The following is a 26177-nucleotide window of genomic DNA, read 5'->3' as shown; positions in this document are numbered from 1 at the left end:
ATGCTGTCTTAACCACAATGGCAGTGTAGTATGATTTCAAATCAGGGAGTGAGATGCCTCCTACTTTTTCACTATTTTTAAGGAGTGATTTGCTTATCTGGGGCTTCTTTCCATTCCAAATGAAACTGGAGATTGCCTTTTCCATCTCGTTGAAGAACGGGATTGGTATTTGTATTGGGATTGCAATGAACGTGTAAATTGCCTTTGGTAGTATTGCCATTTTCACAATATTGAGTCTTCCTATCCATGAGCAAGGGATATGCTTCCACTTCTCCAAGTCTCTTTTTATTTCTTGTAGTAATGTTTTATAATTTTCTTTGAATAGATCCTTGTGCTTCTAGTTATATTTACTCCCAAACATTTTATCTTGTGATTAGCTATTGTGAAGGTTATTTTATTTTTATTTTTTTTTAGCTCAGGCTCTGTATTGTTTTTGTCACTGTAGAGAAATCCAACTGATTTTTGTATATTGATCTTGTATCCTGCTACTTTGCTGAACTGGTCAACTATGTCCAATAGTTTTTTTGCTGACTCTTTAGGGTTTTCTAAGTATACTATCATATCATCTGCATAGAGAGATAATTTTACCTCCTCTTTGCCAATCTGGATACCTCTTATGTACTTCTCTTGTCTTATTGCTATTGCTAAGATATCCAAAAGAATATTGAATAAGAGAGGTGATAATGGGCATCCTTGCCTAGTTCCTGTTCTTAAAGGGAATGTCTTTAACCTCTCTCCATTGAGAACAATGTTGACTCTCGGGTTTTCATAAATAGTTTTTATTATATTGAAGAAATTGCCCTCTAGTCCTATTTTGTTGAGTGTTTGGTTGTGGGTTTTTTTTTAAAGTGAAGGAGAGGTGCTATCATGTATAAGCCACTCAGTCTAAACATAGCCTGTATGTTCATATCTCCTCCTATGTTGGCTAGAAAAGCTTCCTCAGAAGAGTGGTAAAGTATGTCCTGGAAGGGCACCGACTTCCTATGGCACCTTTCCTGGTTTTCTTTTCTGTCTCTCTTTGCTGTTGAGCAGGAACCAACTCATAACTGACTCTCCAGTAGGTTTTTGGAAGCTATAAATGACACAGAAGGAGATGCCCATCTTTCTTCTTTGGAGCTGCAGGTGGATCTGGAGCACTAGAGAGAGGTCACTTTTGGACTAGCGCTGTAACTCTCTACAAATATGCTACCATCCAATACATTTCCCCACCACAGTGGAGGAGAGGTTTATATCTTGCCATTTTCTACCTCTGTAAACCTCCCTTTGACATAATATCTTGGTTGCCTCCATCTTATTGCAATGAAAAGTCACCACCTGTGTCCAAGACCAGATGCTGCCAAATTGATTCTATGAATGTCACAGAAGCATTGTGCTCCATGGAGTTTTCAATTGATGATCTTTAAGAAGTCGATTGCCACATCTTTCTCCCAAAATGCCTCAAACCTCCCAACTTTCTTTGTTTTTAAAATTTTTTATTCTCATTTGGGTGAAAGTTTATTGAACTAATTTTTCCACTTAACAAATCAGACACTTTTTTTTTTTTTCATTTCCATGGTTTCCAACACCCTCAGTATAAAAGCACTCTTTGCACATGCTTTCTGGGTATTCTGTCTTCCTCTGACTGTCTTTTCTGCCCCTTTCTGACCTATTAGCTTGGTTTTGGGGTAAATGCTGCTTTCTTGATCTCATAAAGTTGACTGTACTAAAAAGAAAGAGTATTTTATATTATGATTTAAATTAAAGCTTATAGAGTAGATATTCTACTCAACCATTGACACACATGTTTCTTTGTTTTTCATTGTTATTGTTTTTTTTTTACTATCTTTGATTACTATCACCTATATAGTACCCAACTTAGATAATTCACTACCACTATTTTTTAATAAAAAATTATTTTTGTTGTTGTTGAGAATGTAAGCTGCACAATATATACCAATTCAAGTTTCTACAAGTACAATTCAATGACATTGATTACAGTCTTTGAATTATACAATTATTCTTAACCTTCTGCAGGGAGCTTTTTTGACCTAGTAGGTAAGGAGTTGTACTCTCAACCTAAAGGCAGGAGTGGCTTGAACCCATCAGCTCCTCTGCTGGAGAAAGATGGACAGTCTCTTTCCATGTAATTTACAGCCTCTAAAAACCCACTAAATGTCAGCTATAACTTGGTTCCTACTTGAAGGCACACAACAATTATAAGATTCTTATCTAATCTTTCAGGTTTCTGTTACCAATCTGATTGCATGTAAAATTGATCTTAAAAGAACACCATGTTCAAGGCAGACATTTTAACTAAGCTAAACTATTGTTCTATATTAAGAAGGCTTCAGAAGATAGTTTTGGTTCAAGGCTTAAAGATAATATCAGGGAAATAGTTTTAGAAGTTTATCTAACATTGAAGGTCCAGAAGGTATGGTGTTCATGAGAATTTGAAATTCCATTCTGTATTTTCCTTCTTTTGATCAGGATTGTTCCGTGGACTCTTTGATCAAAATGTTCAGTAGTAGCTATGGAGTATCTAGTTCTACCCATTTCATGGCAAAGGAGGCAGTTGTTCATGGAGGAGATAATTAACTTAGATTGTTTTCTTCCTATTATTCTTGACTTTTCTTTTTCCTCTGTTGCTCCAGGGAATAGAAACAATTGCCATGCCTTAAATGGCTTCCTGCAAGCTTTCAAGACTCCCAGAGTCACTCAACGAACTAACAATATACTAGACACTGAACATAGGTCAGTCAACTGGCATGTCTCAGAAAACTCTGACCCTAAACCTCTAAATTAAGGAATAAAGTCTATGAGGTGTTTGGTGGCACATAAGCAGCTATTTTTCTTCTTCTTTCTGTCATTGTAAATATATCTATCACACAATTTTTGCTAATGCAACTTTTTGTAGATGTATAACTTATCGACAGTAATTACATCAATTGGCTGTGCAATCTAACCTTTAATTAATGCAATTTTTCCATTACTTTAAGCTGACATTTTTTTACTCTAAGTGCTATGAATTGAATTGTGTCCTCCCAAGTATGTATGTTGCAAATTCTAACTTTTATGCCTGTAGTTACAATCCCATTTGGGAACAGGCTGTCTTTGCTATGTAAATTAATCAGGATAGGGTATATTGATAGGGTGTCTATTAGTAGAGTGTATATTAAGCCAATCTTATATGAGCTATAACAGAGATTAAGCACAAACTAGCAAGTAGAGATGGGGAAACAGAGATACCAAAATGCATGAAGGTCATCTAGGAACAAAACGTCAAAGAAACAAGGATGCTCTATCAGGGCTGACAGAAGCCCTCCCCTAGAACTGGCACCTTGACTTTGGACTTTCAGACTCCTAAACTGTGCGAAAAAGAAGCAGCTGTTTGTTAAACCATCCATTTATGCTATTGCTGCTATAGCAGCCCTTATTGTTATGTGCCATAGCAGATTTTCAGAGGCTATAAATCATACAGGAGGAGACTGCCCATCTTTCTCCTATAGAGAAGCTGGTAGCATTAATCTAAGTACTTCTGGGTTGGCAGCACAACTCCTTACCACTAGGTGACCAGGGCTCCCCTACAGCGGCACTAGGTAAGATAATCAACAGTAATTTTTCCTTTTCTCCCTCCTTCCTGCTCCTGGTAACTGATAATCAATGCATTTTCTGTAGTATGTTTGTGCCTGGCATTATTCACTTTATGTTATTACATGTCATCAAGTTGGCTCTGACTATGGACAAGAGGACAAAATTCTACCTAAATCCTGCATCATACCTACCAGCTCTGTAGTGCTTTAAACCATTGTTCTAGTTACTGTGTTAATTCTTCTCATTGACCATCTTCCTGTCTGTTGCTCACCCTCTACTTTTCCAAGCATGACATCCTGCTCCAAGGACTGGCTACTCCTGACCGCAAGCTCACATATGTCAAATTCTCCTAATCTTTGCTTCTAAAGAGCATTTAGAGTTCTTTAAGGTAAATTTGGTTGTTCTTTTGGTACTCTATGATATAGTTTAAATTCGTTGCCAATACTACAATTCAAAACAATAGAATTTTTCAAACTCCCTGAGTCATTTTCCAACTTTCATATGAAAGCATATGAAGCAACTGAAAAACTATGAAGCATATTGATCTTTAAAGTGGCATCTGTGCTCTTTTAGCATTTTAAAGAGGTCCTAGACTGCAGACTTGCCCAATGTAATAACACAGATTGCTTGGTTTCAGTTTCCACAGACGTTGATTGTGGATCCAAGTAAAATAAAACACTTCATAACTTCAATTTATCATATTATCATATATCATATTTATCATATTATCAATATGATATGATATATCTTTATGAATATTTATAATATTATCATAACTTCAATTTCATAATCCCATTTATCATATTGCTGTTTACTGGTCCAACTTTGAGGAATTTTTATTTATATTGAGGTCTAATCCATACTCACGGCTATAGTCTTTAAACTTTCTCAGTTAATACTGAGAATATCTTTTTCTTTTAACAAAAAAGATTGTGTCATCTCCATATCATTGTTTTTAAAATTTTTTAATTTTATATAGGTTTGCATACAAAATTCATATATGCTGTGTTTCACACTATCTTTTATTCATGTTGTGTTTCATACAATCATTCTCATTCACTGTATTTTACAAAATTAATCATCACTGAACTATGCTCACCATTATTCCCCTCTTTCCAGATCCCTGCTGGATGGAGAAGGTAAAGGAAATACTGCTGGTTTTTGGTGCCACAATCTTTTTCCTTTACTACTCAATCATTCACTATAGAACAATTTCAAGCCTCATGTTGTAATATTTAAAGATGTAATGGGCAAAATATTGAATAATCCAGGAAGCATCAAAAGAAGATAGAAGAAATACACAGAGTCACTGTACCAAAATCATTTCAGTAAGTAGCATATGATTAAGAATCAATGGCAATAAAGAAGGAAGCTCAAGCTACTATGAAGGAATTGGCAAATAATATGGCCCTAGGAATTGATAGAATACCATTGACATATTGCTACAAACAGATACAGCTCTGTATGTGCTCACTAGATTGTGCCAATAAATCTAGAACACAGCTACCAGGCCTGACTAGGAGAGATGCTATTTGTTCCCATTCCCAAAAGAGGTGATCCCACAGATTGTGGAAATTATCAAAGAATATCACTAATATCAGATGCAAACTAAACCTTACTGAAGATTATTAAAAAATCCCCAAAACCCAAAACAACTCAATAACTAAAATGGTCGATTGACAGAGAACTACAAGAAATATAAGTGGGGTTTAGAAGAGGTCACGTCAACAAACAAATGGGTAGAGAAACTGTGGTATATTCCACACAATGGAATACTACGGTACATTGAAAAACAAAGAACTCGTGTAGTATTATTCAAAATGGATGACCTTGGAGGACATTATGCTGAGTGAAGTATCTCAGTCACAAAAGGACAAATACTGCATAGTGCCACTGTTGTAAAACAGGATTGACATCGGGGGGCAAGGGGAGGCTGAGAAAGATGGGATAAATAATGTATACTGCATTGAAACAGATGAGGGAGAAACTGTTTAAAAGGGATATGTGATCAGGTATTATTGTCATGACAGGAGTTGAGAACGAAGGCTGCATAGTGGAGTAGACCTGGGGGGAGAGATTGTAAAGCAATAAAAGAATTTTTCTTTTCCGTTTCAAAGAGAAGAATATACTGAGGGTGGGGGACATTGGGCAGGGAGAACAGTGCAACAATGAATGAATGGAAATCCAAAGTCTCTGTAAATTTTTGATTAAAATTAATACTAATAATAATTTTTTTTAAAAAAGAAGAGGTCACGGCACTAGGAATATCATTGCTGATGTCAGATGCATCGTAGCTGAAAGTAGAGAGTATTAGAAAGATGTCTATGTATGCTTTATTAACTATGCAAAGGCATTTGACTGTGTGGGTCACAACAAATTATGGCTAACAGTGAGAAGAGTGGGAATCCCAGAACACTTGGTTGTGCTCATGTAAAACCTGTTCTTAGCTCTAGAGCAAGGGGACACTACATAGTTCAAAATCAAGAAAGGAGTGCATTATGGATGTATACTTTCTCCACACCTTTTCAATCTATATGTTGAAAAGATTCAAGAGGCTGGACTTTATGGAGAAGACTGTGGCACTGAGACTGAAGAAAGACTCATCGACAGCCTGCATTGTGCAGATGACGCAAACTTGCTTGTTGAAACTGAGCAGGACTTAAAGTATTTGCTATAGAAGGTCAAGAACTTCAGCCTTCAATAGGGATTGAATCTCCATATCAAGAAAACTAAGATCCTCACCATTGGACCAATAGGTAGTATCACGATAAATGGAGAAAGATTGAGGTTGTTAATGGTTTCATCTTCCTTGGATCCACAGTCAGAACTTTTAGTAGCAGCAGTCAGGAAATCAAAAGATGAGTTGCTTTGGAAAATGTGTGGTCAAGGACCACTTCAGAATGATAAAGAGCAACAATGTCAGTCTAGAGACTAAGGTATACCTGATACAGGCCATGGGCTTCTCGATTGTTTGTTATGTACCTGAGAACTGGACAATGATATGGATGGCAGACAAAGAATCAATGTTTTTGGGTTGTGGTGCTAGAGAAGAGTATTGAACATACCATGGACTGGGAAGATAATACAGGTCTATCCTGGAAAAGGTGGAGCTAGTTTGCTTGTTGGAAGCAAGGATTTTGAAGCTCCATCTCACATACTTTGGACATGTTGCTAGAGAGGACCAGTTCTTGGAGAACATCATGCTTGGAAATGTAGAGGGTCAGCCCAGAAGAGAAAGACCCTGGATGAAATGGATTGACAGAGTGACTGTGGCAATGGGGTCAGGTGTGTCAGAGGTTCTGTACATGGCAAAGTTCAGAGTCATTGTTCATAGGGTTGCTATGAGTCATAGCTGACTCGAGAGCACATAACCGCAACAACCACATTAACTGCCATGGAATCAGAATGGATTCGTAGCTTACCCTCAGGTGGGTTTTCTGAAACTGAAAATGCCACAGGAGGAGTCTGCCTCTCTTCTCCTGTGGTGATGCTTATGGATTTGAACCAGCAGAGAGGCAGTATGTTTGAATTAGGAGTGTAACTCCCTACAGATAATGCCATCAGAACTCCCTTTGTACTGGATAGACGTGTCTGTGGTTTGACCAGGGAACTCTGGTGATGTAGTCTGTAAAACACAACACTGCTAACCCAAGAGGCTATGCATCTCTGGTGGTTCAAATCCATGAGCCGCTTCATGGGAGAGAGATGCGCATTCTTCTTCCATGAGATTTATAGCTTTGATAATACAATGTGGTTGCTATGACTCAGAACTGACTGGAAGGCTCATTGTTTGACTAAAAATTGATGCCTGGGGTTGAGTTCAGATCCAAGCTTTAAGGGTGACAAGGGCCATAGTCTCCAGGGTTTCACCAACATTAAACACACACACACACACACACACACACACACACACACACAATTTAAAAAAAAACCCCAAAACCAAACACCCCCAAATGTAAGTGTAGTCCTGCTTAAGATTTTTAACTTTGTTCCATATTTTTATCTGATTCTGTCCAGAGCCTTTTATTGTGATCCTAACAAGAATGGTTCTTCTGGCCTCAGGGTGGTGGAGGCTGTGATTTGTGAGGTCCATTAGCGCTTTGGACTGTTTCCTTGAGTCTTTGATTCTCTTCATTCTTTGCTCCAAGTGGGTAGAGACCAATAGTTGCACTTCAGAAGGCCACTTGAAAACTTTTAAGACCCCAGTTGCTACTCACAAAGAAGCACAGTTCTGTCTTTGTGGACTAGTTTATGCCAACTGACCTAGATGTGTCTTTAAGACTGTGGTCCTAAGTACACAATCCCAGTCCCAATGACTCATTCCCTCAAGATGTTTGGTTATGGCTACAAAATCATCCGAACCTCTAAACTTCCAGTTAGTATCTATGTACATTAACATTTGGTCCACATAGGGAAAATATTCCTATTATATTTAATTTCTTCTCCTCACCAAGATAGTGCCTGGAAATGGTGCCCATTTTCCTCTGCTGCTTAGCGCTTCTGCCTCTGATTCTCAAAAAAGTCTACTCCTTGTATTTCTGAAACTACAAGTGATTCTTGAGCACTTTTCTTGGCTGCTAAGATTCCTCAAGGCAATTTCAAATTGTCATTCTTGGGCAAAAAAAAAGTAGATTTTTTTAGGACTGTGGGTTGTTTTTTGTTTGTTTGTTTTTTGGCCAGCATGTTTTAAAACCTGTGGGGAGGCTAAAAAGATTCTAATCCAATCTCTGCTCTTGGGGTTTAAAATTCTAGTTCAGGAGACAAGGTGTAAATACCAAAAAGAAAAATAATAAAGGTTAAAATTGAAGCTAATAGGAATCAGACAACCCCTATTTGTCAGGAACGCTATTTCCAGATGGTGCCATGAGATTTCTCTCCACTCTCAATCCAGTTTTCTTCTTGGGTTGAGTTTGCTGTTCTATTTTCAGTCTGAATAATGCAACTGGGGGAAGGGGCACTTTCCTTGATTTAGTTCACATTATCAATGCTTTTAGTTCCAATCACAGTTAATCTCTCCATTTATTTCTTCTGTTATTCAATGGGGCTCTCTGACTACAGGGATTCAGCTTGTGTGAAAGATTTGCCACAAAAGAAAGTCAACCATGCAGTGCCTGGGGCCTGGTATTTGCCAAACATGAGTTTCCAGACTCTCTTCACATTATTATACACTCTGAGGATGAGTCATGCCTGAAAAATGTAGTGATTTTGAATGGCAATTGTCCTCCACTGAAAAATCCTGCTTAGGAATTGGCTCACATGCTTTAGCTCAGCAAAGGGCAAACATCCCATTAATGTGCCAACATCTTGTTTCTGTTGTCACAGACAGGCAGCAAAACTTCCCTCTGACTAGGAGCCAGCACTTAGAGTTTCTTACTGTTCCTTGGGAGGGCAGAAAGGGTTCAGGTAGAAAGGGGAGGAAAAACTTTTCCAGTAAGTAGCATGGAAATCATGATCCATTGATTGCTCCTAAATAATTTCTCTACTCTGGGAGGGGACCAAGGGAATTAAAAGGGGTCCAAATTTTATAGATAGGTAGATAGATAGATGATAGATAGATAGATAGATAGATAGATAGATAGATAGATAATAGATAGACAGATAGATAGAGATAGATATATTTATATATACATATACATGCATATATAATCTCTATATCTTGCCTTAGAATCTAGTAACTATGGGCTTAAGAGGCTGAACACTCACAGCTCACACTGAGGGGCAATTAGCTCTAAGACCATATTTAATGGCATTTTATCAACATGTCATCACAATACCAGAACCATAAGATGGCAGAATCACTAGACATGAGATGAGATTGCCCAGGACTATTAAAAAGGTGCTATTTCAAGTGGACTTAAGAAACAGTAACATAATAATGCCTCTAGGGGAAACTGTCTGTTTGGTATTGAAAACTGTATTGTATTTAAAATGTTCAGGTCTGTGTCTATATTCCTAGAATTAGTCAGTTTTCCTATAGAGGACTGTTGGTTACTAGAGAGAAACAGCACAAATACTTAGAAGTGGTCTGGGCTATTTTAGGAGAATAGTTTCTTTAAAAAGAAGAGTGGCACAGAATTTACCCTGTGAGTGTCTGTGGGGCTGTCTGTGTGGGACCACCAGTTTGCCGTTATTTGCAGTTCTGAGCAGGCAGCATTTAATGATGGAATAAACTTCCTGAGGACAAGCTATAGCTCCAATCCTGAAAAGATTGGAGGCTAAATCTCTAGTAGTCAATTTTCCTTTAATGGCTGGTGTTACATTAACATGAAATAGATGTACCAATTTATTTTTTTTTTTTAATGTGGGTTGGTCTCCTGACTTTTCATTTGATTGAAAAGGGCTGATTTACTGCTGAGAAAATGTCTTTTCAAGGGAAAACTTTGTGTGAGTTCTCCTGCCCTATGGCTACAAGGAAGATGGCTCATCATGTGGCCAAACTCCAGTGTGACAGATGCGTTTAAACCTCAAAGTGCCTTTGTTACATGGACTGTCTGAACTCTCATATTCCAAAGTAAAGTGACCTCTGTATTAGAATACTTGGAAAGACTACAGTATCCTCATAGTTACCCACCCTCATTTCATCTCCCAGTGGAAACAAATCGAAAACCATGGCATCAGGAATCATGCCACTTCTCGAACAAGAAATATGAAGACAGAGGTTCTTAAGTGTTAGTGTACAAAAAGAACCTTGGTAGAGTCCTGAGGACCTTACCCCAGAGCACTTAATTGTGATCATGAGAATTCTATACCTAGATCAAGAGGCTGCTGTCCTGGTGGAGCAAGAAAATATTGAATGCTTTAGGTGTACACCAGGGATGTATTCTTTCTCCATTACTACTAAATCTATGCTGAGCAAATTTGTGAAGGAATGTGGCATCAGGATTGGAGGAAGACTCAATGATAATTTGAGTTATTACACCGGTGAGACTGCTTGAGGAAAGTGAGGAGGACATGGGATGTTTGCTAAGATGGTAAAGAACCTACTGCCTTTGGTATGGATTGCACTTCAACATCAAGAAAAGCACCAGTCAATGTCCTAACAGATGGAGAAAGGATTGAGTAGACAATTATTTCATCTTGCTTGGGTCCACAACTAACACTGTTGATACCAGCAGCCAGGAAATCAAGAGACAAACTGCATTGGGAAAGTCTGCTCCCAGGGATCTCTCCAAAATAAAATATTTAAGAGCACCGATGCCAGTATGAAAACTAAGGTGCACCTGCTTCAGGCCATGGTCTTCTCAATCACCCGCTACACATCAAAGTGCTGGATAATGAATAAGGATGACGGAAAAAGAATTGATACCTCTGAGCTTTGGTGTTGGAGAAAAGTACTGAATATCCCATGGACTGTCAAAAGAACAAACAGATACATCTTGGAGAAAGTGCAGCCAGAGTGTTTCTTGCAGGAAAAGATGATGGAGGTTAATCTCTCAGAGTTTGGACATGTTGCTAAGTGAGTCTATTCCTCAGAAAGAAACATTGTGCGTGGAAATATGGAAGGTCAGTGGAAAGGGGGACCATCAATAAGACAGATTGACACAGTGACTGCAGCAATGGCCTCAGGTGTGTCAGAAATGGTAAGGATAAGACAGTCAAGTTCAGGTCTGATCTTCATAGAGTCTCTACGAGTTGTACTAACAACCACAACCCCAGAGGTTCTAGAATTGAACATCTGTGTAGACTGCGTAAGCCAGTGGTCATTTATTATGGCTACATGTTAGTATCATCTCCAGAATAAAATGTTTAGGTGGCACATCTGACCAATTAAATTAGATTATCAAAGGAGGGGATCTATGCTTTTGTAGTTTTAAACAGCTCTGGAGGTAATATCAACATGAAGACAGCGTTATAAATTTCTGGTTTAAGCTAAAATGTCTCAAATATATATAAATAGTTCCGAGAGTTCCTTGGAACTCTTTATTGAACAAAGAAGTTGTCATTTAGCTTCTTTTTGTTATGTGCCATTGAATCACCTGTGACCCATAGTGACCCTACATACAACAGATCTGAAGTCTGTCCTGTCCTGAGCCAGTCTCACTGATTTCGACACATCAACCCCCATTGCTCCAGTTACTGTATCAATCCATCTCATCAGGGGTCTTCCTCTCCTGCACTGTCTCTCCACCCTTCTGGGCATGATGTCTTCCTCCAAGGACAAGTTCCTCCTGGAAACATGCCATAAGTATGTGAAATGGAGCTTCAGAATCCTAGCCTTCAAGCAAAAACTTGGTTTTACCCTCTCCAAGACAGACTTATACTTGCTTTCTTTGTGAGCCATGGTATGTTCAAGACTCTTCCCTAGTACCACAACTCAAATGTATAAATTCTTCTTGTGTCATCCTTAGTCATTGTCTAGCTCTCTGATGCAAAGTAAGTAATTGTGAATACCATCACCTGGATTAGGAACACCTCAGTCTCTGGACTGACAGACTAGGAAGAAGAATTGGCCATCCACTTCCAAAATTTATCGGGTCTTCAAAAACCCTACGTACAGTAGAGCACACTAAGAGTAGACTAACAGATATGGCAACTGAGGCTGAGCCCTCAAATTTGGAAACACAAAGGAGGAGGAACAGTTGTAAGCAGAAACTAATGATTGGAACATGGAATGTGAGAAGCATGAATGTAGGAAAACTTGGCATTGTTAAGAAAGAAATAAAACATAAATATTGACATATTAGGTATTAATGAAATGAGATGGACTGGCATGGGACATTTTGAATCAGACAATCATATGATCTACTACACTGGAGATGGAAAGGTAAGAAAAATGGGGTTGCTTTCATAGTCAAAAAGGACATTTCTAGATCCATCTTGAAATACAATACTGTGCGTGACAGGATAATATCTGTACACATACAAGGAAGACCTGTTAATACCACTATCATTAAAACTTGGGCACAGAAGTACAGCATTGAATGAATGGAAATCCAAAATCTCTGTAAATGCTCATTAAAATTATTTAAAAAAACAATAAAAAAAGACAAACCAAAAAAACTTAGGCACCAACAACAACCAGAGCCAAAGAGGAGGAAATAGATAATTTCTACCAACTGTTGCAGTCAGAAATTGATTGAACATATGACCAAGATGCATTAATAACAATGGGTGACTGCAATGCCAAAGTTGTCATTTAGCTTAACATGCTTATCATCAGAAAGTCTAACTTCGGTGAGACTGATAGAAGGTTTGTGAACTTCTGATTTCATATATTAAGACTTGTATGGATAAGCCTATGCCAATTTTTCTAGGAAGAGTCCTCAATTTTTACTAGACTAATTTTTCTACCCTATTACCTTGCTTGTTTATGCCATTCATTCATTTCTTTTTATACCATGTTCTGCTCCTTTTTCTTCTCCACACAGACAGCCATTCATTTATCTTAAAGTATATGTTTGTTTGACTATGTTCTTAAAACTGGGTTTGTTTTGTGTTGTGCTGTTGCTCGGTATTGCCAAGTTGACTATGACTCATAACAACTCTATGAATGAAAGAGCTGAACTTCGCCCTGTTCTGTGACATTCTCATGATCTTTGCCCACAGAAGTAGACACTGTGTCAGCTCATCTCATTGAGGGCCTTCTCTTCCCTTGACCCTCTATTTTTCTCACCATGATGTCTCTTTTTAAGAACTGGTTCCTCCTGAAAAATATGTTTTGTGTATATGCTTACAGTTTACATAAGCTCTGTGCTGGTACTCAGTGCTATGTTGTTTAGATCCATTGCTGTTGGTTTGTATGCACATCAAATACACTGCTCCCACCTGCTGTTTCTTACTCTGAGGAGGATGTGACTAATATCTGACCAGCTTCCACAGTGATAAATATCCAGGATGTTTCCAACTCTGTGAGGCCACAAACAATGCTCCTGTGAACATCCTGACCTATGCCCACTTAGGAACACATGTGAGAGTTTCAGGACTGGAATGACTGGGCAACCCAGGGTGTACACACTTTTTTTTAATAAGACAGACTAGTCAGCTCTTTAGAGTAGTGGTTCTGGCTCCATGTTAATGATCTTCACTGGGTCTCTAAGTTGGTGTAGGATTTTCAATCCTCTCCAAGGAGCCAATGAACGATTGTGAAAACTCGGACACCAGTGCTGCTTGTCTTTCTTCATTCTTTTTGTCCTGTTCCCTGTGGCAGCTGTATTGAGTATTATGATCGTCAGGTTTTTTATTCTACCACAATATATCTTTTCAATGAAAGAAAAAAGGTAATTTTAAATTTTCTCTCTCCACTTCTAGCTCCATCTTGATTTCTTTTGTTATTCATGTTTCTTTATAGGAAAAACCTGTTTCTGAGCTTTAGGCTCCATGTCTTTCTGCCCCCACCCCTTCTTTTACCAATCTTTGTTTACATTTCTTTATATTTCCCTTATTTTGACTTGCTTCTCTGGCTCACAATCCTGACCAAGATTTTCCTAAACTGAGAGAAACTTCCCTTCAATCCAAGCTATTTCCTTTTCGGAGAGGTGGGGAAGTTGATAATCTACAATGAACTTTATGAAAGTGCTTTTTCCTCTCTTCTTCAATTCCTTCTTACATCTCTCCTCACTCCTTCTAGTTGCTAAATCTACGTGCACTTTCTAGATTCTGTTCTGCCTACCTAATTCTTGCACACTACACCACTGAAAACAAGCTTCCCGGAGCTTTGCCTTCTCTTGCCTTCAGGGTGTTGTTTCTCCTGCTTTTTTTCCTCCCTCACTCTGTGCTCCTGCTCAGTATCCACCCTGACTTCCTTTCCTTTACAGTTTTCCCCCTACGTGGTTTTATCACCAAGGCCTCTGAATGCATATCTACTGTTTGCCTGAGACAGCTTACCTACTTCTTCAGCATTTTAAATTTCCATTTATAATCATATGATTCTGGAACCTGGGTTTAGCTTTAACACAATGACTATTGTTGTTAGATGCCATTGAGTCAACTCCAATTTATAGGTAACCTGTGTATAACAACTGACACTGATCCAGCACCATCCACACAATCTCCACAGAACAGAGAAAAACTCATTGTTTTAGGAAAAAATGGGCTGTGTGTTAAGATCCAGCATCTCATTTAGTATATGAAAGCTCACAGTCTAGGACTTTTTCCCTTAGTTCTAGATCCATATATCTGGCACTCTTTGAGGAAGGCTAGCTAACTAATGTATATTGTTGCTGTGTGTACCACTGAGTCAGAACCAACCCATAGCTGACAGAGCCTCTGGTGGGTTTTCAGAGGCAGTTTATTGCATGGGGTTAGCTGAAATAAATTATATACCTCTTTGAATTGTGGTATTGGTGAAGAACATTGGATGTACTGTAGACTGACAAAAGAACAAATCTATACTGAAGGAAGTGCATCTACAGTGCTCCTTGGATGCAGGGATGGTGACATTTTCCCTCATGTTTTGGACATTATCAGGACAGGTCAGTCCTTGGAAGAAGACACCATACTGGCAAGGGTCAGAGAAAGAGAGGAAGACCCTCAATGTGATGAACTGACACAGTGACTGTCACAATGGGCTTGAGCAGGACAGAAATTGTGAGGACAGCGTAGTTTAAAAAATGGTTCAGATCTGGTGGTCATAGGCTTGCTGTGAGTCATAGCTGATTTGATAGTGCCTAATAACGACAATATTTTTTTTTTCTATTCCGCGACGCTAAGGCCTGTCTTTAATTGTTTTTTGGTGAAACATTCTTCTAGCTCATATAGCCCTGGTGTGTCCACTTGCCGTACAGTGGTAACTTGTGGTCACTGTGAAGCTGAACACTGTGACACTGATGTGTCAAATGTGTTAATGGTTACCCATGGCGGACTGTGTTTGGTGGTGCTTCCTGGCTAAAACAAGATTGGAAGCAGGAGTGGCATCCACTTCTGTAAATAGCTTGCCTCAGGAAACCCTATAAACATGGAGGAAGGATGGAAGTCACAAAACTGTCGAGGACTTTCATTCATAGGGTTGCTATGAGTCGCTTATCGCTTATGACTCAGTGGCACTTAACAACAACAACAACAACAACAATAACAACATGATGTTTATCTACTTCCTTTGTCTAAGAAGTGTAGGCCTGCTTTCCAGATCTGCTTGCAGGCCAGGAGTTCTAAGAATATAATTTTGTCCATTGAGATTTCCCCCTTGCTTCTAGAATCCTAACTTATTAATAGAGTCACTCACTGGCTGGTAAGAACTGATGACATAATAATAATAATATATAAAAATAATACTGTTCATTATGTATCTTAACTTAAAAATTGCTTCACTTGACAGCACTGGGATGATAAGACTCTCATGTATGAAAGAGAATCATAGTTGAATGTGAAACGGAATAAAGACCTTGGGTTTCTTTGAAACGTTAGACTGGACAGATTGAGATGAAGAGAGTAGCAAACTTCCTCTGGGTTGGCCCTGCTACACCTTGGCGGACCGACAACCTTAGGAGCCAGCCTTACCTCTGCTTCAGAATCTGTTTGTTGTCTTCGATGGTAATGCTGTCAGCATGGTCCCTCTTGAAGATTTCAAAAGCCTCCTGGCGTCCTAGTGACATTTCCTCTCTCATCCCTGTGTGTAGACACAGAGCAATGGCTTCAGTCGCAGCATCAGGATTCTATTTATTTCACTGTCACTTTAGTCAGACCACAGAGGCAGGCCTGGCTCCAAGAGGCTCACAGAGAGAGGCCCTGACCAGACAGGTGGCCCCAGGCTCTTCCAGCTGGCTGCTGACCATGGGGAGGCTTTTCCAGCGACACTCTCTGGGCCCTGCTGGGCTGGGCCTGCACATCCATGTGACTTGTAGGGGGTGGGGTTCGGAATGTCTGGTCAGAGGAAATGAAAACCAGCATGCCCAGCCCTGGATTTCCAAGGACATCTGCAAATTCACTTTCTGCGATCATCCACTGCCACATCTCTCGGTTTTCCTGTCATGTCCCATCTTGGGTTTCTGTTCGCTTTCACCCTATGTTGACAGGTCTTTAGTTAAACGAAGCATAATCTGGAATGAAAGATCTAGTATCTAAAAAGTTTAGTTCTCAGTCTCCATGTAACAATTAACCTCACTTCCCTGCTAGTGAGGTTAGCTGGTTCTTATTCAGGAATCAGCTTCCCAGTCCCATGACACTGAGCAGACCACAACAGAGGTGGCTCGTTTATGTCCAGCCCCAGCATGCTTTGCCACCATTGGCATCGTAGGCTAACTCTCATCGCTGGGATCTTCTCAGTGTTCAAATTCAGAAATTGAGAGCCTATAGTGTTCCTACAAATAGCTCTCCAGCAAGGACCCTCCAGGGAACAGTGGCTTTCCTGCACCCTCTTTGCAATCTTGTGGGGTAGGAGTCAGTTCAGGCATAGCTGGATTTGGGATCAATCTATGGAATCACCTGTTATGCCTTTGCCCTTGGTTTGTTCTTCTTGGGAAGCCCTTCCCCCATGTTTTTACCCATTAAATTCTATTTATCTGTAAAGCCCTGGTTTAAATGATCACTTCTGTGAAGCACTGCCAAGGTCCAGGCAGAATGATTGCTCCTTCCACTGGGTTCCTTATCATTACATCTATAATACTTATTTCCCAGCAGATATTGAAACTTCACATGAAATTACCTTCTGATGATACGCAAGTTTCTTAGGGGAGACAGATTATGGGACCCACCCCCTACCTGCAAATCTCTAATGTCTTGTTCAATGTCTAGCATTTAGAAGGTGTTAAACATATGTCTGTTACATGAATTAGGTCAAGGGGAGGAAAAAAAGCAACCAAAAACAACAAACACTGAAAGGACAATGGGCCTTGTTATTATGCCCCTAGATTATGGTCCAGGGTCTTTAAAGTCCCATGTGAAACCTGGGATTCAGAGATGTATTCATATTGGTATCACGCCACATATCCCTTGTCCGGAAAAAACTCTGAGTCCCATCACCCAGCCTCAGGGGGAGGAACTGGACCAGGCCATCTGATACCAATTTAATAATTACTGTTGATAAAAATAGCACCATGAAGAATGTCTGAATGGAGAGGAACACAGAGACAACTTCCCTTTCCAATCAGAAGCAAGTGAGCATTGCTTAGTCTTCTCTGCACATCTGCCTTGCACACTCCCGGGCTGGGTGGGCCTGGGAATGGGTTTGGAGAGATGAGAAAGATGACCCAGTTGCACAAGAAACGCTCAGTAAGGGACACTCTTCAGCTAGCAGAGCCCACCAGCAGCCAGGGGATTCATCCCACATATACTTCACCCCTTTCTATGCCTGAGCCAAACAATGTAAACCTATTACTGCATAAGGAAATAACTATACAGGGAAGAGGGGACAAGTCTCTTTGGAGTAGACATGAGAAAGAGACAAGTCCTGCAGTAAGTAAGCACATTGGGGCCAGCCTGATGCATTCCCCAATCGCCTTCCTCAGGAGATGAGAAGGCTTCCACCAGTTAAGTAGTGCCAGGGGCTGACAGAGGGGGGGAAGTTTGTTCTGGATGCTTTGATGAAGTATTAATAGACCTCTCTGTCCCAGGATCTTTTTTCTTTGTGGCGCTGATAGTCCAGTTGATTGCTGGGTAGAAAGAGCCCTGCCATAACTTGGCAGCAGGTCCTGAAGGAGTTTGAAATTAACTGCCCTTGATCTTCCCTGAGATGTGGGAGTTGAAAAGACATGCACAGAGGAGAGACTCCAAGGAAGGCAGTCTGAGATCAGTATGCAGAGAGTCCTGAAGATCATGCTAAGAGCTTTGGGGCCAGCACCTTAACACAATATGTACAAGTCACGGCATTTGCAAGTACTTAACAGGTCTGGTGGCCTAGTGACCTAGTGGCAAGAAGCTGCATTGCAATCATAAGGCATGCAGTTCAAAGTCACTAATTGCTCTGCGGGAGAAGGATGGGGAATCTCTCGTGAGAATAACTGCCTCTGAAAACCATCCAGAGGGTCAGCTCTGGGCTGGTTCCAACTATGGTACACAACAACAACAACTACAACATTTAACAAAGCATGTATTATGGGGATGTTACACTGGAAGCAATTAAATGTTGCTGAGTTAGAAGGCTCTGAGGCATCCTGAAAAGCCATGGGCTTACCATTAAGAACACTATATGGGTTCTCACCCTGCCATCACTGAGAAAGTATGCTGCAATTGGAGTTCTTTTATTGTAGTGCTCTTAGGTAAACGGACACTAGCATCATGGCAAAAACCCAGGCAGCTGGCTTCATAAATGTCTGCTTAGAGAGGCCAAGGGGAGGTGTCTGGTGATGGCCATAGTCTGCAGCAAGGAGACAAAGCAAGACCAGACGCCTACAAACTTCTCATAGGCTGCCTGACATATAGGGGTGAGGTTGAGACTCCACAGAGGAGACGTATGGAAAAGACTCTGGGGGCAGCTGCAGGGTGTGGCCTCAGTCCTCGGCTGCCCATTCTCATTTGGTTTGTTTAGAGCCCACATCTAAACCATCCTTTTGACCCCACTTTGGGATAACTCAAAAAGTTAATGAACAACTTTTGATTTATTAATGAGCTATCATCATTTCTTTTTCCATTCGAAGAACACATCCAAGGAACACAGATTTTTTTTTCTCTCCATGGTAAGCTCACATTGTGTGTTTCAGAAAGAGCAAGAGCAAGCGGAGCAGAGTGAGTGAAAGATCACTTCAGCAATGAGATAATTATCCATTGATCTATTTCTCAAGTGCTTATCTCAGGCACTATGTTTGACATGTGACAGACACAAAAACAGACAAGAAGATTAAAGCCCCTGAAAGGGTCAAAGTCTAGCAAAAGAGAAAGAAAATTTTGAAAGAGAATGGTGAAAATTTTGTCTAGTCTTGGGAAACGGAGGAGAGAGAAAGGACAGGAAGAGAATGGGTCAGGGAGGCTGGAGGGCAGGAAGGTAAAATCTGGCAGGGACAGTAGGACAGGGCTTCCTGGAGCATGAGAATCCTATCTGGAAGGGTTCTGCTAGGATGAAGAAGTGTTTTCCAGAAGTGGAAGCAGAGCCTGGGTGAGTGAAGGAGGCAGAGATGGAGTGTGGATTAAAAGGACAATTTGATTACTAGGTGGTTGTGCTAACCAATGGAAGTCATCTTTGGATGATTGCTGTTATTGTAGTCAGATGCCATTGAGTAGGACCCACAGTGAACAACAGATCCAGGCTCTGCTCTATCCTGTGCCATCCTCACACTTTTTAACACACTAAAGCCCATTGCAGCAGTCATTGTGTCAATCTATCTGGTTGAGGGTCTTCCTTTTTTTCTCCTATCCTCTGCCTTTCCGAGCATCACATCCCTCTCTAAGGAACAGCACCTCCTAGCAACATGCCCAAAGTAAAGTTTTATCATTGTTGCCTCCAAGGAGCACTCTGGCTGCTCCTTCTCCAACACATATATCACTTATATGACATATAAGATATATCATTTGGGTGATTAAGTGAATTTCTTACCCAGTATATGTGAAGCACTGTACTAAGAGCTTTCTCACATATTATTTCAATTAATTTTCTCCATGATCCTTGTTAATGAGTTCATTTTATAGATGAGAAAATTGAGGCTTAGTTATAGTTATAAAGGAGTGGAAATTGCCCAGCTTTTAGAGGAAGTAATGCCATTCTCTGAGGCTCCGTCTAACATACTTTGGACATGTTGTGAGGAGAGACCAGTCCTTGGAGAGGGACATCATGCTTGGGAGGGTGGAGGGACAGCGCAGGAGAGGAAGGCCCTCTATGAGGTGGATTGATTCAGTGACTGGGATAATTGGGATGGGAGTGTCGGAGACAGTGCGATTGGCACAGGACAGAGCGGAGTTTAGGGCTGTTGTACATAGGGTCGCTATGAGTCGCAGGCAACTCGACGGCACATAACCACAACAACAACAACAACGTCATTCTCTTAGATCAGCTTTTCCAGAGAAAGTATGCCCAATGGAGTAGGGCAAGTAGTGGGGCTCAGAAGAACCTGGTAACAGTAGATTTATACATCAGATCATACTGGTATTAGTTTCTAGCCTGTCAAACACCTTGACATTTTGATAGTATCACCGGGCGGAGGGAGGAGGGGGAAATAACTCAGAACCATAAATTTGCATAGTTTACTTCATTTGTTAATGTGGTCTAGTATAATTTCTAGCATTTTTTAATTTTTATTTATTTTTTTTTAATTTCTAGCATTTTTGAGCTCAAGGGACATTTGTCAGTTTTGTTCACTGTGGTCTGTCTGGTACCTGTCACATAGGAGACTCTCAGTCAAATAACCTTAATATGAATGAATGAATGAATGAATGAATGAATGTTTTAGGTACTTGCTGTTTTTCCTTTTGTAGTGGCGCTGTGCAGGAGTGGGAGCACGCATCCTTTGCTTTCCCTCTTCATCAAGCTACTGGGCAGGCGAATCCCCGTAGGGTATAATTTTAGAAATTCCACATCATCTTCTCACCATCTGTCAGGATGCTTAACAGCTCACCAATTAGAGATTAATTCTAATTCCAAATGTATTCTTTAAAAATGCAAATATTTTTGATGGCATCACTATTTCAGGGTGAGGGGAGGGGTGGAATCTGTGATTTGTTGACAGTTAGCTAACAGGTCTTGCAAAGATGAAGCATAGATGGCATCTCAGGCTGGTGCCAGAATCAGTGGGGGGTTTGAGCTTGAAAGAGATGATGGTATCTCTGATGCTATCAGAGATCAATTTGGATTTCCTTCAAGTTTATTGAGTCTTAGACTCAGCTATTCATCGAGGTTAGGAGTTCTCACTTGCATGTTCATTTCTGTTTCTTAGTCTTTTCCTTTTAACTAATTTCAGTGCTACATACCAAAGTTGAATTTAAAAAAAATATGGATAACTCTGAAAAGTAGGCTGGCTCACTGAGTCACAGGGATGTTCAAACCTTAAAGGAGCAGAGTTTCTCAGTCTGAGACCCCAGAACATGACAAATGCTGGGTGGAAAATGTCTCAGTCACAGCATCTTCCAAATTCTGTTAAAGGACGTTCAGGTAGAAATGGCAACCAGTCATGTGCTTCCAAAATTACCCATAGAGTTGAGTTTCTGAAAATGTCAGGTATCCAAGGTTCTTATCCACTTGGTGCCTTAATTTTCTCAGTGTTCTCTTTCAAATCATCCTGAAATCCCATTTCTTATTTTGCAAAAAGAATACAAATCAGTGCTTCTGGACACACATCGTCTTCCCTCTACACAGGGTTCCATGGAAACCAAATGGAAAGAGAAAACATCGGAAGTGGAGCATTTATGCTACTGCTTCTGGGCCTGCTGTCTGATTTCCTTTAGTCTTGGGCATGCGGGCCAGAGCTCATTTTCCTGGCGGCTCCCAAACAACTTACTGCTGCTTAAGCCATTGCTTAAAAATTGACAAATGTAAAATGATGGAGAGTTATGCTATTCATGTTGAAAAATGATTTCCTAGTCAGAGCCAAAACCATATTTTCTTTGGGAGAGACATTTATTCATGTGGTGCCTCAGTTCCCTCTGACCAAGGAAGGAAGAGAGATCAACAGAGAATGGAGAAAAGTAAGGGGGGCTGTATTACAGAGACAAAGGAGGTTTGCAACACAGAATCTGGGACTTAACACATGAGAAGGCTCACTGCTGGATGGAAAGATCTGGATGGTGGACATTCAGGAGGTGAAAAGGAGATGCACGAGATGATGGAAGCTTTTGAGATTGAACATAAGGTGGACAGAGTGATAGTATTAATATATTAATATTTACATAATATAGAACAGTTTAGGTGAAGTAGTGATGGAAGGAGGGATAATTTACTGATATATAACATGAGACAAAGGAAAGAGATCTTAGGATCAGAAGGTCCAGGGGTCAAGCACTGTTGGGAACAGCATCTGAGGTAAAGATGTGCAGGGACCATGGAGAGGGTGATAATCACAGCCAGAGACTCTGGGGCGAAGGACACATTAGCAGTGGCATGGAGAGCTAGAAGGATCCATTAACATGGGACTGGATAAATGCAGAGAATGGTGAGGTACGTGAGGATCTTATAGAGAAGTGGACCATCTCCAGGAAGATTCTAGGGCAGTTGAGACATTGTCTTTACTCTCACAGAAGGTACTCAATCAAATATTTCTTCTGTGAAGATATTTAGAAGGAGGGGTTGTTTGGAAGTTTCATGAAAGACAGACAGGGTAGCAAATGCATAGTCCATGAGTTACCACTTCCCTGGGAGACATCCACGGGAGACATTGCTAATCAATCATAGCATTCTTTCCTGAGGGAAATTAATTATAGCTTTGGAGTTTTCAGCACAGCTATCTAGACAACCACTATAGTCAATCAGAGTTAGCAAATGAGCTGAAACCATCTTGTCATCCATAGTACAGAAACTCTTCCTTTGATAGAACCCTATCTCAATCCCCCAAGATTACTAACTAAATGACAACTGTCACTTAATAGTTACTGCTGTCGCTTTCATTATTTCTGAATCTTTAGAGGATAATAACTATTTCTCTACTTCTATAATTTCCCCCAGGAGCAGCATCATGTCTAGAATGACCTGTGGGTAAACAGCAAGAACCTCTCTTTCCATGTTCCTTCACTGCCAGGGTGAAGGAGGTCACCACAGAAAGCAATGCCATATGCCTACAGTTCTGTTTACTTTGAAGGGACAAGAGTAGCTCAGCTACAATTTAAAGGGGTTTTGGGTTGGTAGAACAGAGTATAAAATCCAAGGATAAGGGGAGGAAGAAACCACTTAGCCACGGCCCAAGTGACTGCAGATGTGCAGCTCAAAGATCAGATCTTCTGAGGTGTCCAAAGACACTTGCCCAGTATACTTCCTGTCTTTGACTGACAGCTGGATGAGCTGGGGTTAAAGGTCTTGGGGTTAAGGCCTAGGTCAACCCAGATGATACCACCTAGGTTAAAATCCACAGAATAGGATTTGATTTGGAGTTTCCTAAATTACCACATAAAAGACGTCAAAGGAGAATCTTTAATTAGTAGCTTCTTAAGGCTGGCTTGGACCAAGCTGAAGCATGGCAGGCTTGGCAGGGGCTCTAGGGAGTGGATGGAAAGGAAAATATGAAGTGGAAAGCCACATAAACCTTAGGAGACCCACCCAGTGGTGGCACCACATCTAAATAAATCAAAAGGGTTCTTGACTCCTAGTGCCAGAAATCACACATCCCACAGGCAACCTGAATAGGCCCAGCAGGAACAGACCATAGTGGCTGAGCTGCAGTTAAGAGGACAGCTTTCAGGGACAGGTTGTGCTTTTTCTTTGGTCTTGATAAGAGGGCCTGATTCATCCTCTTCTGTAGTTGGGTTCTGGACACTAGCCTGAGCAAGAAAGGTTAACAAAGGCCTGATGTGCCAACTGAGTGGACAGGCTTGCTAAGACTCTAAAGGAACAGTCCTGAAGATAGTCTGCAGAGAATTCTCCCTTTCCCATCTCTGGTGGTTTTGCTCTGTGACTGTTCTCATTCGGGCAGTGCCCAGATGGGCTGCTTAGAGAAAGCCATGGACAGATGCAGACATGGAGCTTGGAGAGAATCCTGGGTCATGCTGGCATTTCTGTGTTTTGGAGTTAACTCAGGAATCTGGAAGCTAGTGAGGTTTCCATTAAATGAGACAGCATGCCATCGTTCTCACTGCCAGCCTAAATTGGACCTATTGAGTCTTTTCCATCAATTCTCGCCCATAGATGTGGCAGCTTGGAAAGAGCATCGCTATCTAATTCCATTCTCCATATGTGGACCAAGCCTGGGTCTTTGGATGGGAGAACAGGTGTGTCATGGCTGTTTGAGGGGTGGAGGGCAGTTGGCTGAGTGGCATACTGAAGAGAAAGGTAGTGTTTATTCACAGCTTAGCAAGAGGCTCCTAAGTCTTAGATGTCGCTCATGACTTCCATCAGACCAGGTCAACAGGGTCCTATTGACAGGATTCCATTCTTATAAATTCAGTTCTCTGTGTCCCAAGGGATAGCACTCAAGCAATCTCCACATGTTCTGTTTTTAAAAAACAAGGCAAGTCCTCTATCTCGGCCTAAATTAAAAATGGATCCTTCTCTTGCCCCAATTTTATTTCCACACAGTTGAAAAATAAAGAACTAAGGAATTATATTTTAGCCTAGTATCAAAAGTGCCTCTTCTCTGAAATGCATGTGAGTCTAAATAGAATTCCATTTCCCTAACTGGGAAGTAATAATAAGGCAAAATGGAGTGTAGTAATGCTAATTCTACAGGGGGAAAAAGAAAGAGAAAATTAAAAATATTTTTTGTGTACTTTCTCGGTGGCAGGCATTTTCCATACTTCAGAAATATTACCTCAATTCATCTTCACAACAGCTCTATTGGTGCTGGGGGAGCTAATGCTTATTAAGAACTTTGTATGTGCTGGAACCTTTACAGATGAGGTTTCATGTAACTCCCACAGTGAGGCTGTAAACCAGGTAGTACTGGGCCTGCTCTACAGGTGGGGTAACTGGAGCTCAAAGAGGTGAAAAGGGACTTTCAGTCACGTAATTAGTAAATGTCAAGGCTATACTTTGGTATACTTCTCTGCCTCCCAAATCGTCCTTTCTACACTGTTGCTAAGTGAAAATCATTCGCCAAGTAGATCCGCTGATTCATAGGGACCCTCCGTGGGGTTTCGGAGACTGCAAATTGTAACAGGAGTAGAACATACATCTCTCTTCCAGGGAGCCACTAGTGGATTCAAATTGCTGGAGCCAGTCTTTGGGTTAGCAGCACAAGGTGCTTGGACTACACTAACAGACATCCTAAGTACTAGCACGCCATTGATGGAAGAGCTATGGGGACAGGAAGCCAGAGATGTTGTAGTTGTTATTAGATGCTGTCAAATATGACTCATAGCAACACTATGAACAATAGATCTGAAGCCTGTTCTAAACTGTGTTATTCTCACACTTCCTGACACCGAAGAGCCCATTGCAGCAGGTCACTGTGTCAATCAACCTGGTTGAGGGTCTTCCACTCCTTCACCGACCCTCCACCCTTCCTAGCATCACGTCATTCTCCAAGGAATAGCCCCTCCCAGAAACATGCCGAAAGTGTGTGAGATGAAGCCACATCATTCTTTCTTTTTTTTTTTTAACCCTTCTAGTGATTTATTTGATTTTATGACAAGACATCACTTTGGGAAATCTCTGGTCATTTACTGTTACTATTTCTGATAATTTTTATTTACCAGTAAAAAATAAAAAAGCAAGTATTGCCACGGTTTAGCTTATTCTCCCCCTCCCCCGCTCCCATTTGCTTCATTATTTAAACTACTAGGACTACTAGGGTGTTTATTTATTTATTTATTCGTTTATCTATTCATTCATTCATTCATTCATTTATTTAAATGAACATTTACAGAGATTTTGGCTTTCCGTTCATTCATTGTTGCACTTTTCTCTCTGCCCACCCCCTCCCCTCAGTTTGCTCTTCTCTTTGAAAAGTAAAAGAAAAATTCCTTCATTGGTATGCAATCCCACCCTACCCCCCAACCCCGGTACACTCCACTATGCAACCTTCATTCTGGACTCTTGTCATAACCATAATACCCAATCATATATTGTTTTTAAACTGTTCTCTCCCTCATCTGTTTCAATGCAGTATACATAATTTATCCCATTTTTCTCAGTCTCTTCCCAACCCTGATGTCAGTCTCGTTCT

The 26177-nt window shown here is 40.6% G+C and overlaps 1 protein-coding gene across 1 annotated transcript in view; it reads right to left on the bottom strand.

The window, feature by feature from the left end:
• KIF6 (kinesin family member 6) overlaps nt 1-26177 on the bottom strand; it is a 738393-nt gene that overhangs the window by 157570 nt on the left and 554646 nt on the right. The window contains exon 14 of the mRNA XM_006882159.1: nt 16006-16114. Coding sequence (XP_006882221.1) covers nt 16006-16114 — 109 coding nt within the window. The remainder of the gene's footprint in view (nt 1-16005; nt 16115-26177) is intronic.

Source organism: Elephantulus edwardii, unplaced genomic scaffold, assembly GCF_000299155.1.
Source record: "Elephantulus edwardii isolate Elephantulus edwardi_28Jun2011 unplaced genomic scaffold, EleEdw1.0 scaffold00017, whole genome shotgun sequence".
Lineage (NCBI taxonomy): Eukaryota > Metazoa > Chordata > Mammalia > Macroscelidea > Macroscelididae > Elephantulus > Elephantulus edwardii.
Note: the sequence above shows the minus strand (reverse complement) of the source record. Positions and strands in the feature narration are given on the sequence as shown.